We start from the raw sequence: 13,822 nt of genomic DNA, 5'->3' as shown, positions 1-13,822 counted from the left end.
ATTTTTTTTAGTAGAGGTAGAAAAGGGCAAAATGATGTTTTCCCTCTTCCACTCTCCACCCCAGCTTCACACCCTTCACTCTTTTAGAGGCGCTCCTTCTTTCCCTCACCCTCTGCTACTGTAATGTCTTCCTCCATTCTGGCCTTCACACCCACAAATGCAGGGTCTGCTGTCTCTGTTGCCCCCGCCCCCCATCCACTGCAACCCAGCTCTTGCAGCTGCGCTGGAATCCATCTAGTCTCCTCCTCAGAAACACTGCCTCCCCTCCCACACCAGAACTCAGCGATACACGTGTCAGCTTTCTATATGTGAAAACAGGTTAAGTTCCCAGTGTGACCTACATTTCCATACATGAGCCCCCTTTCTAACTCCCACCTCCCCAGGAGCCCGAGTAGCCAACAGAGATGGGTCACACACATTGGGAAGCCAAGCACATCTGGTTTACTAGGGTAAGATCTGCAGGTGAAATAACGGCACACACAGAGAAACCCACAAGCAGAGTCCACCCCAAACACAGTCAGACACCAAAGCAGCAAAAGGCCTTTGGAAAGTTCTCATGAAAATCGAAGGGAAGCTTTGTTGCTCATAGATTCAAACAGAAAACCATATAAAACCAACCCATAAATATATATATTATATATGTATATATATAAAATTGCAAAATAAAATCCAAGAGCCTAACCACCCAACTGCATCTCAGTGGCTCCATGTGTTAGCATAGAGAAAGGCAGAACCATTTGTGGGGATGATGTGTGATCTTGGGGGAAGAGTGGCATTGTCACAGCACAGAGTACTACATGGAATCCCTGTGGGAAACCTCACAGTACTAGGAAAAGCCAAACACAGACAGCCTATGTACAAGGGAAGACAGTAAGTCATACGCTCATGTGACGATTGTCAGACAGACAGTTCACCAAAACCACCCACAGCATTACTTACGAGACACTGCACTCCCTGGCCAGCCTGGGTTCCTGTGACCCTGCATCCCATGGGTCCTGTGAGGTACCCGAGCCCCCTTTCTAACTCCCACCTCCCCAAGAGCCCCAAATATCCAACAGAGATGGGTCACACACTTTGGGAAGTGTTAGGGACTCATCACTTCCAGCAGTTCAAAAATTTATAGAGGACAATCCTGTGGTATGATTCACCAACAGAGACCCACAGGAGCAAGATGGCATGGAAATGAGGCATCCCCAAATGCATTACCATCTTATAAGGGTTCCTGATGTGTCTCAAGTGCGACCCCCTGGGTTTAGGTCCAACTGCCACCCTGATTCATATTAAAGGGGTCCTTAAAAGATACACAGGATGGTTTGTGGAGGGAGGAGAGGTTAGACCCTTCTCACCATCCCCTCAGCTCCTGAGATGTCATTTCTACCCAAGAGCTAGGGAAGAGCCCTCAGGGTCCAGCCTCCCCCTGGGGGGGGGGGGTTAGGACAGGGTGGGTGAGGGGAGGAGCTGAGGACCTGACTCCCATGGAAGACTGCCTTCTCAGACTCCCATGGAAGACTGCCTTCTCAGGCTAGCCTGCGCCTGAGCCTTCCCAGCACGAAGAGCCTCTTCTATCTCTGACCCTATGTCCTCAAACTGATCACCCAATTTATGGGAGAATCTTGGAGAATACAGGAGCAAATGGTTCTTACAGATACATGACAGCATTTCTGCTCACGTCAACCAGTGCGGAGGCCCTGTTAGCACAAGGCCAGGCATCTGTCACCTGGTCACATTGCCATCCCACAGGGGCTAGACTCAGGCACTGTCTTATGATTGGGTGGCTCAGAGCAGTGCCTTACAATGGAGAATGTGAGAGACTCATGGTCCTCACCCATGTCAGCACAAAAGTCAATTTGGCAAAAGTCTAATGTCACCCACATGTGAATGAGGCAGAATGTGGCTTCTTCCATACTTTCTAGGGTCACCCAAATACTGCTTTGCACATTGTTCCTATGAAAAGAAGCCTGCCTTCTCCAGGGCACTATCAGTGCAAAGACTATGATAAAAGGCACTTTGTCCACTGCAGTAAATTCCACTGTGTGGGATCCCCACAGACTTCTGGACAAGGTGGCTTCCCCAGTGGGGGGCAATTGGGTGCCTTGGGAACAGAGCTTTATATGTGGCCTCTTGTTTCTGACAGGAAGAGCACTGCATCCTGGCTAGCTAGGGCTCTGGGAAGTAATCACAGTACTATGGGTGCCTCTTCACCTTGGAGAAAGAGGGTGTGCATGCAAAAACCACATACACGTGTTTCATGAATTTCAGTTGCCTCTGGACCCTTCCTTCTCATGTTAAAGCACCCATCTCAGGCATGAATCCCTACTGCACTTTAAGCTGTGAGGTGCCTCGTCCTTTCTGTGGGAAATGAGAGTGGGTATCTAGCATTTTGTTCATTTCTCAGTCTTTCTGAATTATATGGGATCATAGAGAGTTCGGTTGGGCTTAGTGACAAGCAAGGATATAAGCCTCATGGTCCCTCTGTCCTCAGTGGATGGCAACTATGCCAGGAGCCCATGGGTATTTGTGGAGCAATGTGTGTAAAACGAGCACAGGGATGGGTGTTTCAATAGTCCTGTTTGGCTGTCAAGAACTCATGACATTTGGCCCAGAACTAAGACATACAATTCACATTTATGAAAAGGCCTGGCACACTAGTCTAAATAGGGCTGTGTCCTGTCCTTAAACAAACCTTCCCTACTATGTCCAAACTTAGGTCTAGCCATCCACACTCACATCACAGGAGCAAATAGAATGGTTCTTACAGATCCATGACAGCATTTCTGCTCACGTCAACCAGAGCAGAGGCCCTGTTAGCACAAGGCCAGGCATCTGCCATCTGGTCACCTTGCCATCCCACAGGGGCTAGGCTCAGGTACTGTCTCATGAGTGGGTGTCTCAGAGCAGTGCCTTACAATGGGGAATGTGAAAGACTCATGGTCCTCACCCATGTTTCTCAGGCCCTCTATCCACAGAGCAAGGACTTCACACTCATTCCCAAGTGTTGGCCAGCTCTTCCCAAGGTTTAAGAGGGAACCGACCTTGGGTCAGCTGAGAACAGGCCAGCTTCAGGCTGTGGTGCAGAACACCTCTGGGCAGGGGTTTTTGTTTTTTAGTTTGGGGGATAGTCGCAGACCACAACCACTCCCAGTGTATGACGTCTAGCCATCCACACTCTAGAGGAGTGTGGCTTGTCTCTCTCTTTAGCACTCTACAGTGTGTAAAAATAGGCTGTGGAAGCCACTTTACTCTTCCGGTCAGCTGGTCACACAGTAGCACCAGTTCAACCCTCTGACCCTTCTCTGTAGGAACTACAGTGGCTCAATGAGAAACAAGCCCTTAGCTTATACGATCCCTCCTCACCAGTCAAACCTCGAACCAGTGTTTGCAGAGCCAAAGGAATGTCCTGTGTGGGACACACAGCCACTTCTACAGTCCTCAAGGCTGTGCACACCACATCCTTTATGTGCAAGGGAAGAAGAAAATTGATAAAATGTCTTTACACTTCTCCGGTGATCTAATCCGAAAGAAAACTGGGGTCTGAGGCTGAGGACCCAGCAATTTAGCTCAGTAAAAACTTCTTCAGGTGTTTTAACCATGCAGTAGGGGGGAATACAGCCTGAGAGATGGCCAGCAGCCTCCCTTGTACACACTCCCTCAGCCACCAAAGGGACCCTACAACACACTTGTGATTCTACCCTAATTAACAGTCCTCAGTGTCCAGAATGTGGTAAAATTCAGATCTCTCACACTGTCTACAAGGGTTCTTAAGACCCAGGCCTGCTCACCCGGGATGTGAACCACTCCCTGTCACCTTTTACAAAATGCTCTGGCATGGCCCAGAAGGACACAGTGTGGAGTCCCACGCTCCCACATCTATCTGCCTCTGTTGACTTTTTTTTTTCCCCCAGAAGTTCCTCTCTTTTTAAAAAACCAAATCAGCCATCAATGATCTGGAAGGATGATGCTCAGGGAAAGCTCTGACATTTTAACCTAAGCAAGCTCCGGTGCTACATAACAGGGATGGGTAAAGAGAGCTCACTGGACAGAGTCCACAGACCAACTTTATCTCTCAGCACCGGCTCACACAAATGCCGCCTCTGCAGGGTCAACTCTTCTCATCTTTTTAAAAGTGGCTGATAAAATGGATGCCTAATGAATGCTGAGAGAGAATGAATGAATGAATGTGAAATCTTATTTTTAAGAAGGCATCTCCTACAGGAGAGTAGAAGTCTCTGAGCATCTGTACACAACAACACTGAGTTGTCTCTCATTAGACTTGACCCAGCCAGAAAGCAGAGCAAAACAGGGTCTGTGCAGCAGCCCCAGATCTGCACCAGCCTCTCAGCTCTGTTCAAGAGACAGCCGACTGTGGTGGGATTTCCTGCTTCAACCAGAGGGCTCAGCTCTCCCTTGTCAGAGGCAGAGACATCCCACCATCCACAGCTGCCTGCACCACTGACCGTGACCACAGGTGGCCTCTCTACCTTCATCTCCAGTGCTAATACTCCACAGCCAAGACCAACTGCGGAGATGGCTAATGGGCCAAAGCCATTGTCCATTCATCACAGCTGGGAAGAGGCAGGACTTGGCTCAGACAGTCCTGGGTTCAAACCGAGTCTTCGCATCCTGCTCAGTAAGTCAGTTATCCCTGAAAGGGTTCAGTTGAGAAGGCAGAAGGGAAAGCCCGCGCAGTGCTTGTAGACACATGTGTGCAAAGTGAAAACCGATGAGCTAAGAAACTTCCAAAATACCTTTACAATGATCAGGACGAAAAAAGAGAAACGCTCTTTGAAGACACTGTGCTTTAAGGAAGATGGATTGTCTTGGAGCCAGAAGTGTTCACTAACCAACACTCCTCCTTAGGAGGATATGGGTGGGGAAACCAGTGTTGGCGTTTAAAATAACAGCTCTGCCTATTGCCAAGCTTCAGGATGCAAGAGAGTGATGGGCTTGGGAATGCCAGCCGTGTCTTTAAGAGTTGGTGAGAGAGAATTAACCCCAAAGGACTCATTTCTGACCATCCTCTCCTGTACCCTCTGACTCAGAGTTGGGACCCAAAAAGCCAAGGTCAAGATGCCAAGAGCAAGATTTTCTGGTCTGTGGGCAAGAGCCCTTGGGGATGTGGGAAGGCCAAGGGACACCTGGCTGCCAGGCAAGAGTGAGGCAGATACAGCCCTGCATAGCATGCAAAGCCAAAGGGGTATCTGACCTCCTCACACAACTCAATGCCAGCAACAACAGATTTGGATGTCCCAGAATTTCTTCCCTGAGCATGAGACTTCTTAAGCTACAGCTGGGTTTAATTTTTCAGCCTGTGAGAAGCACAATACAGACAGATCAGGCTCCTGGGCTCATAGATTGGTGATCCCCCTCTCCCCCCCCCCCAACTAGGCGACTTAGCTTGCCCTCTATCTGTTGGCTCTTAGAGTTCTTCCATCCATCACTCACTCAATGGGTTCCATGGAGAAAGCTCAGGGTTAGTGTTTGGAAAAGCGCAAGCTAAGCCATCAGCCTGGGGATCAAAGATTAACTTCTATTGGCGGGGACAGATCAGTCTGCCTGGTTACTTTGAGCTGGGGTTGTGGGGGGGCCAGGGACCCAAAATGGAAGAGAGAAGCATGGCTTCTTGCTGTGGAGATTGCTCCATCAGCAGGAGGCAGGATTCCTGGGAAGAGATGGACCTTATTCAGAAGAAACCTTGGTCTGTGAGCATCCATGACCTTGCCTGGTGTTTGGCCTTCCTACCCTGGGCTCAGGTGGGCAGGTGGTGTCCTAACATAGGCAGCCCAGACTAGGCAGTGTTGAAAACAGGGCAGAGCATGACCATGGCCATGGGAATCAGGAAGCTCAAATCTAGGGCAGGCTCTGCTGCCAACTAACTGTGACTATGGACAAGACCCCTGGTTGCTCTGGGAAGGCAGGCTCTAAGTTCCCCTCTGAGTGTGATCCCAGGACCTCCTCCATCCCTCCTTGGCCCTATGTTCCAGGGGCAGAGTTGGGAGAAGGGTAAGGAAGGAGGGCAGGGATGCAGCAGGACCCACAGAGCCACTAATCAGGATTCCACCTTCTCCTTCTTCTTGCTTTTCTTCAGGAACGAGGGGGTTCGGAATTTCTTTTTCTTTTTGGAGGGTGACTTAGAGGGCGAGCCCTCTGGGGACAAGGGGCCACTGGTAACTGACTCGGTTTTGTCCTTGTAGCTGTCGCCATCAGTGTCAGCGTTGGTGGTCATCTGGCCCAGTCCTTTGCTGAGGGCCTCTTCTACGCTCGGCTCCTCCTCCTTCCCATTCACCACCAGCCCTTCTGGTTTCACTGGCTCAGGCTCTGTGTTGGCTTCGCTGACTTCTGTCTTCTTGGTATCTAGGAAAAGACCAGAAGACCCAACCTGTAAGATTTCATGAAGGCGAGTGTTCAACAGAACCACTTCTAGGGAGGTCTGGAGCCAGGGAAGTGCAGGCTGGCATGGGGTGGGAGTAAGGATCCTGGAACAGAGGAGGGGTGGCGTTCTCACCTCTCACTACCTGCCTGGGGAACACCCATTGCGCAGGTGGTAACTCTGGGTCCTTGTCTACATTTTGAAATATATGTTGGTTTTTGAACAAGCATTTAATTCACTGTGAATGAGGAGGCCCACCCAAGAGAGGAGAACAGCTAGGGGCAGCATGGTTGTCTCAGTGGAAGCATTGTGATAAGCAGCCAGGTTGCACCAATCAAGACATGGTGATCACAGGTCTTCATACCTAAACAGCAGCAGGGAGCTTATGAACCCAGTGTCTCCCCAGGGGCAGAGATGAGGAACAGGAGGGACCCAACATTTCCATAATAGGATCATCAGTCCAAGGAGGTCCTTTCATTCGGTGGCTGCCAGGGCTCAGGTCTCTATTCTGCCTGGGATCACCAGGTCCCACACTTAAGGGAAGCATGCTCAGACCCCAGGCACTAAAGTCTCCAGCTGTCCCTTCTTCCCAACTATGCAGACTTTGAAAATCTTGTGTGAAGAGGAAGGAGGGGACTATAATGACACAGACTCTGAAACATAGAAAGTTAATGAAAGACTGCCTGGCTCCTCCTCCCATTTCACAGCCAGAACAGAAGGCAGCACACTTCAGGCTCAGGTCTGGGCTTCTCATCATGGGTTGAGAGGCCTCCTGGTGTGTGAGAGGTGACCATTTGAGTTTGGTATAGATTATATATGCATGCATGTATGTAATCTGTGAGGTAGGTGTGTGTGTGTGTGTGTGTGTATGGTTTGTGTACATGTGTGTGGTATGATCATGGGCACCTTTGAGTGGGAACATCACCACCAGGATTGGCACATGCCCTGCTATAAGGGAATGTGAGCAACAGAGGAAGGTGAAGCCAATGCTACAGAAGTAGTTGAAGAAAAAAAATATCCTAGAGTTCACTCCACAGAGGACTCTTGTGACTATAATCTGTGTGGATGGGGGTGAATGTAAAGCAGCCAGGACTGGCTGACTTAACAACCTGGAAAAGATCTTACAGTGAGATGCTTTCTTCCTCCTCAAGGTGACATGCCAAAGTTCTTCCTAGACCCCCCTGAGGGTGTGTCCCCTTTTAGTTTCAGAGACTAGCTGCTGCTTTTCATCCATCCAACTTTCAAGACTAGAGCCTGTCAAAATTTATAGTCCTGACTCCCAGAGCCTGAGCTCTGGTCCCCTCATCTCCATGTGCATTCCTATGACTGCCACCTGCCAATGTACCTCAAAGTCATGAATCTGTTAGGGCGCGATCCTCTCTCTTTCCTCTCCTGGTTCACCCCAAACTTCAACTTGGTCTCCTCAACTGTAACTTCCTCGTCCCTTCTTGGCCACCCCAGGTTGTACTATTTGGAGAAGGCCCTTCTTGCCTCTCTGTTCCCCAAGTGTAACCTTATATAACAGATGCGTTTGAATATCTGGTCTCCCTCAGTGTCTTTCTTGACCTTATGCCCACTTCCATCCTTTCTGCATCCATCACAGAGACTTCTATTCCCAACGGTGAGGTGATCACACCTGTCTATTTGAGCACACCATCTCTCCATTCTAAACTGAGGGTGAGGCTGTGCTGATCACAGCCTAGCCCCTGGAAGGCACCAGGGGAATGTCTGTGCAATCCACAGATGGCGGAATGCATGAGTGACTAGGTGAACTTGGCAATTGAATACCTCGAACACTGTCACCCCTATCCTGTCACATCCATCCCAGTGAGAGTCTTCTAAGTCAGGCAGGATCCACACATGCAAACATCCCTGCCCACCCAAGTGCTATCCTTTGTACCTACTCTTCCTACACACACACCTCAGCTTCTTGGCTCTCTAGCCACCCCCACCCCCCCTTTTTTTTACAACTCTTTAGCAGGAGCATCACTTGGGTGACATACTGTAGACACATTTCTCAAGCCCCTAGCATGGATATTGTCCCCTAAGATGATCCTCACTGTGTGCTAGAGGGGTTCTACTTTCTGCTCAAACTCTCATTTACTGCCCTCATGATGACTCATGTCCTTGCTATAACTCAGGCCTTCTCCCAGGTCCCTGTCCAGGTCTCTTCACCTATATCAAGCAGGTCTACAGCCCCAGCCCCTGGTGTGTGTGCTGTCTTAAGAAAGCAATATTAAATAGAGCACAGCCAGTGTACCCAACCCCATAGGGACAGAGACCACTGGAGAGTTGGCTAGAGAGGTGGGGCAGGTACAAGCACCTGGGGAACACCAAGGACTGGCTCTGAGAGCAAGTCTTTCCCTTGTGAGCAGCTCCAGAAAATGAAGTTAAAGAGTAGCTGGGAGAGACGCCAAGAGATGGGCGCAGTAGGACTCATGTTTGTTTGAGTGGGCGTGCTCATGGAACAGGGGACACTTGGTAGATGGAACAGAGACTATAAAGTTGCAAGTTCTGTCTAAAGAGGAAACCAGGAAACTGGGAGAGGAAAAGGAGGAATAGGGAGAGTGGATGATTCAGGGCAAATCTGGGCTCAGGACAGTGGGGAGGCCACTCCTAGACCAGGGTGGGCTGCAGGGTAAAGAGTTGCAGAGCTTCCAGAGGCTGGGGGCGGGGCTTCCAGAGACTAGGGGCGGGGAGAAGACTGTTGCTGGAAGGCACAGAGCTACCCTGAACTCTACCTTTTGGGTTTGATTCCTTGCTACCCACAGCTTACAAGTACTTTATCTCCCACCAGTGGCCTTGTGATGGCTTTGTGTATTGTGATGGCTGAGTTAAGGAATAATAACTTAATAGTTGATGAAATATTTCTGGCCCAACAGAACCAGCAGGAGAAGGGAGAGCCTCTTCGGTTATGATATCTGTCTTCTGCTTTACCAAAACTCCAGTTCTCAGACCTTCTGGCTGAGGATGAATGAAACCACCCGATTTCCTCGTTTGCAGCTTACACATTATAGCGGAATATGCAGTCTCCATGGTCCTATCAAGCAATGTCCTCCCTTCCATAGTTACACATGTCCCATTGGTTCTGATGTGCTGGAGAGACTCGCTTAAGGCTCCCCTTCCAGGAATGTTCACTCTCAGCTTCCTGGCCTCCACCCCAACACAACCCAGCCCACTCCTGCCCAACCGTCCCAAGTACATATCTCCCTAAAGTTGGGTTCAATTACACTTCCACTGAGATTAACAACAAACTTGCCCTCCTCAAGCCCACTGCCGTGTGCTCATCTTACATTGGCACATGCTGACTTTGTCCTCCATTCAGAACACAAATCTCTCTCACTTAAGTGCAGAGGTCTCCTGATCAGGAACTACATGCTTGAGCCTTTCTCTGAGCGAGGTCAGGCACAGGTTCCATAGAGGATCCCTGGCCTCTCCTCATCGCTGGCATGTCTGTGGAGGAGTCTGTACCTCATCTAACCTCAGGAATATGCTCATGACTGAAGACACATGACTTCACCTGATGCGTGACAGATAAGTGGCCTGGCTTGCCACTTAGCAGCAGGAAGGGAGATGATGGGAAGACCTGGAAGTGGGTTTTGCTGAACTCAGGGTTAACCAGACTAACCCTGGTCTACATCCCAGTGCATGCAGGACTGGTGACTGCCATGCACGGTTCATGTGTCCCTAATGAAAAGAATGTTCTTCACCTTTGCATGCAGAAGCCAAAGAAAAGGCTCATTAAAGGTGGAAGGGGGGTAAGTATCATTCATGATCGGGGCTGACACAGGGCTGGGGTACCATGCTGCAAGGATCACAAAGGCCCACGAGGCACTCAGAGCACAGAGCAGGGGGCAGAAGGCCAGCATGAAGATCTGCCTCTGAGGCTCTATGAGCAGGAGGCTGGCCCACAGAGATCTGCACCAATTTCTGTCCTCACTTAAATTCCTGAATATCAGTGCCTGAAAGAAGGATCCAGATTCAACTTGTGCAAATGCAATCTTTCTCCATGTTAGGTCCCTGAGGCAGTCAGTGGGTCACAAAGTGCGTGCGTGTGTGTGTGTGTGTGTGTGTGTGTGTGTGTGTGTGTGTGTGTGTGTATAAGTGTGTGTTATTTTGCCTTACACATATTAGGTATGTGCTCTACCACTGAGCTACACCCCTACCTCTCTAAATTCCTGTGTGTGTGTGTGTGTGTGTGTGTGTGTGTGTAAAATCATGTCATCAGGCCATTTTGACATAAAAGGACCATTGGCAGCACAGTGGGACATTGGGTTCAGAATATGCTCCTTTCACCTCGGCTGAGAATCAGTCCCCCCAGTACTGGATATACTGATGACATGTGGGATAGATCAGGTCCTAGTGTGCAGAGCCTCTAGGCATTGGCAGGTTCATGTTGCCCCCGTTGGCCCCAAGACTTCTGGTAGCAATCAGAATACAGGGAAGTACTTCAGAGCTACAGGCCAAAGACCCAAGAAGGTCTAGAAACTTCTGCCTAGCAGCTTTAGGAGACCTAGGCCACCATGGATAAGACCAATGACACCAATGGAAATGTAGAGAGACCACACAAGAGAGGAAGGGTGAATAGAGAGTGAGGCAGAGACAGAGACCAATCAGCTACCACAGTGTCCCAGTTGAGCCTGCTTCCTCCTGTCCCTGCCAAGGTGCTAGTCATATGTGTGCACCATCTTGGAAGTCCTGGCCCAGTCATGCTCATAGCTGACTATGGTCTTCGTTGATATCACGCAGGGATGAAGATCCATTAGTCTAAGCCCAGTCAACTCCAGCCAACCCACAGAACTAGCTCTCGTTGTGGACCATGGTTGGATAGTGATCTGATGCTACCAAGCTAACTTGTCCAAGTCTTGGAGGCCGGCAGCATCAAGGACTAGGAATTCAAAGAACACAGTCCATAATAAGAATGGATTTATGTGAGCACATGGAAATTTTGGTCATTTTCTCCCCTTTCCCCACCCCACCTGTTTTCCTGTGGAGGCCCACAGCTGATGTCAGCTGTCTTCCTTGATGGGTCTCCATTTTACTTATTGAGTCAGGGTCTCTCAAATGAACCCAGAGCTCACTGATGGACTAGATCAACTAGCCAGTTTATCCAGGGGCTCCTGTGCCTCTGCCTCTTGAGTTCTGGGATTAGGGCCTGCCGTGCCTGGTTGGATTTCACATGTTTGTACAGCAAACCCTTATATCCATTGGGCCATTTCCCAGCCCTCTCAAGTGTTTTGAGTGGCTTGTTTGAAATGATGGATTCATCAGTGACTATCTGACATGAAACATGAACTATTTCTCTGCAGCTCAGTCTGTAGTCCTGAGTATTCCCTGTGGGGAGGGTCAGTAGCGATAGCATCAGTTAGAACTTAGTCAAAGAAAAGGAAGTGTCCTGGTGAGCAGATGGGGAGGGGCTTAGAAAGGCTGATGGTGCTGGATTAAGATTGGGAGCATAGATGGGAGTGACATCGCAGAGACACAGCAGGAGAGGACCTGGAGCACAGTGACAGATGGAAACAGTCACCCTTGATCTAATGGATAGGATATGTGTGGGCTCATAGCTGCTGTGCAGGAGTCCATCCTGTGTACCCCAAGGAGTTGGTCCAGGACATCCAGCCCCACCCACACTGCAGCTCACACCTACATCACACTGTGTCAAGGTAGCTGTGCTCCTAGCTGTCTGTGGCTCAGAAAGCATCTTTAGAGAAAACTATAACTTTTGTTACCCTATAATCCAAGGACAGTGGGCCTCATGAGGGGGTAGATTTGCACCACAGAGAACCGGAACTCCAGCCACAGTGAGTGTGATGCCCAGTAGTGGGTGAATGACAGTTCCATCCTTCCACACTCATGCCTCTCAGGAACAGAATCTCCTGATGTCCCCTTTCTGCTATGAGCCCTTTTCAGGTTCTCCTTGTATTTCTTTCCTGAAGCCTACATACCCGTGCTAATGGACAGACAGCCCAGATCCTCTGCATACATCTCTGGGGTCCTGAGAGAGAGAATCCAGGCTCTGCTCAGAGTTCTAGAAGAGGCTCCTTAAAGGTGTCAAAGCAGGACCAATGATTAATTCCTATTAACCATGACACCCTCCTGAAGTTCCCTATACCTCCTTATGAAATTTGTTTTGTGTGAGTGAGTGTGTGAGTGTGTGTGTGTGTGTGTGTGTGTGTGTGTGTGTGTGTATGTGTCCATGTACCTTTCAGGAAGCCTAGTCCATGCACAGCACAGGTGGAATTGGTCATGAATTTGACATCTAAGAGACTTCCCAAAGGTGGGGCTGTGAGATGCAAGAAGAAAACCCAGGAAGAAACAGATTTCTTTTAAAAAGTTCTTCCCTCCCTGTTGTGAGTGCCAGGTGAGTTAAGAAGTGGCCTCTCTATACTTACTACAGAGACAAGTATTCAGACTCGGAGGAAAGTCCTTTGATGAAAGCACAAATGGGAAGAGAAAGGAAGACAACACACCGTGATGAGACACAATGAACACACACAGCCAGTGGAGAGGAGGGAGGGACATCCACTTGGAGCTCTGGCCTCAAGCAGATTGGTTTTCTCCAGCAAGGCTAGGTCTATACTCAAGAAGCTCAGGGTGGAGGTGCTACCAGAATCACACATGTGACCATTCACTGAGGAAGGGATCCCAGCATCCCAGCAGAGGCTGTTCTCTGGGTCACAGGGTACCCTCTTTCTTAGGGGACCCAGCAGAGCAGCCTGGAGGTGGTGAGGGACCACACAATATTGTCACTATGTGTGTCTCAATCATAATTAGAGCCTATGTTCAAATTATGCTCTTAGTCTTTCAAAGTATGCTGCCATTCAATACTCCCTAAGACACAGAAGGACTGTGAGAAGGAAAGCATTAATAATTCCATTTGATACACAGGGAAACTGAGGCAAGGATGGGCATCTCGGAATTGCTAAAACTAGCGGTTTGGTTGGGCCTGAAATTCCAATGTCTAAACCAGTGCCTCTGTAATGTTTTCAGCTGGTTCATATTTTAGACTGCCCTAGAGAAAGGTTGACAGTGGGCCCCAGGCAGCAGAACCACCTAGGCTCACCAAAGAATTCCAATGCACAGTCAAGACTGACGGTGACACCATTAGGTGTCACTCCCCTGAGAATTGCAGAGTCTCAAGGCCCCATTTCAGACCAGACAGAGCAGAACTTTCATCTTTAATGAGATCCTCCTAACATCAACATATCTGAGGACCGGATGGGACAACTGGCCAGCTAGGGAAGGGGGACAACTGGCCAGCAGGGGCAGGGAGGCTATGGGTCAGCCTTTTACCTCTGCTTGGCAGGGCTGTGGCTACATTAGCATAGTTCATGAGTAAGATACATTGAATCTTGAGCAGATTGCGTAGAGCTGTCAGAGAGGAAGTGTCCCCCATGGGAGTGAGGCTGTCCTCCCCGTGACAAACTCTTACCAACTAACAGCAGCTCTCTGCAG

At 49.4% G+C, this 13,822-nt stretch overlaps 1 protein-coding gene across 4 annotated transcripts in view; it reads right to left on the bottom strand.

Moving 5' to 3' along the window:
- Positions 1–418: 418 nt before the first annotated feature.
- Add2 (adducin 2 (beta)) overlaps positions 419–13,822 on the bottom strand; it is a 95,729-nt gene continuing 82,325 nt past the window's right edge. For all 4 annotated transcript variants that reach the window (NM_001271857.1, NM_001271858.1, NM_013458.5 and 1 more), the window contains exon 16: positions 419–6,351. In NM_001271857.1, the coding sequence (NP_001258786.1) occupies positions 6,047–6,351 (305 nt within the window). In that variant the 3' untranslated portion in view covers positions 419–6,046. The remainder of the gene's footprint in view (positions 6,352–13,822) is intronic.

This window comes from Mus musculus, chromosome 6 (genome assembly GCF_000001635.26).
Source record: "Mus musculus strain C57BL/6J chromosome 6, GRCm38.p6 C57BL/6J".
NCBI lineage: Eukaryota > Metazoa > Chordata > Mammalia > Rodentia > Muridae > Mus > Mus musculus.
The sequence above is the reverse complement of the archived record's forward strand: the minus strand, read 5'-3'. Positions and strand labels throughout refer to the sequence as shown.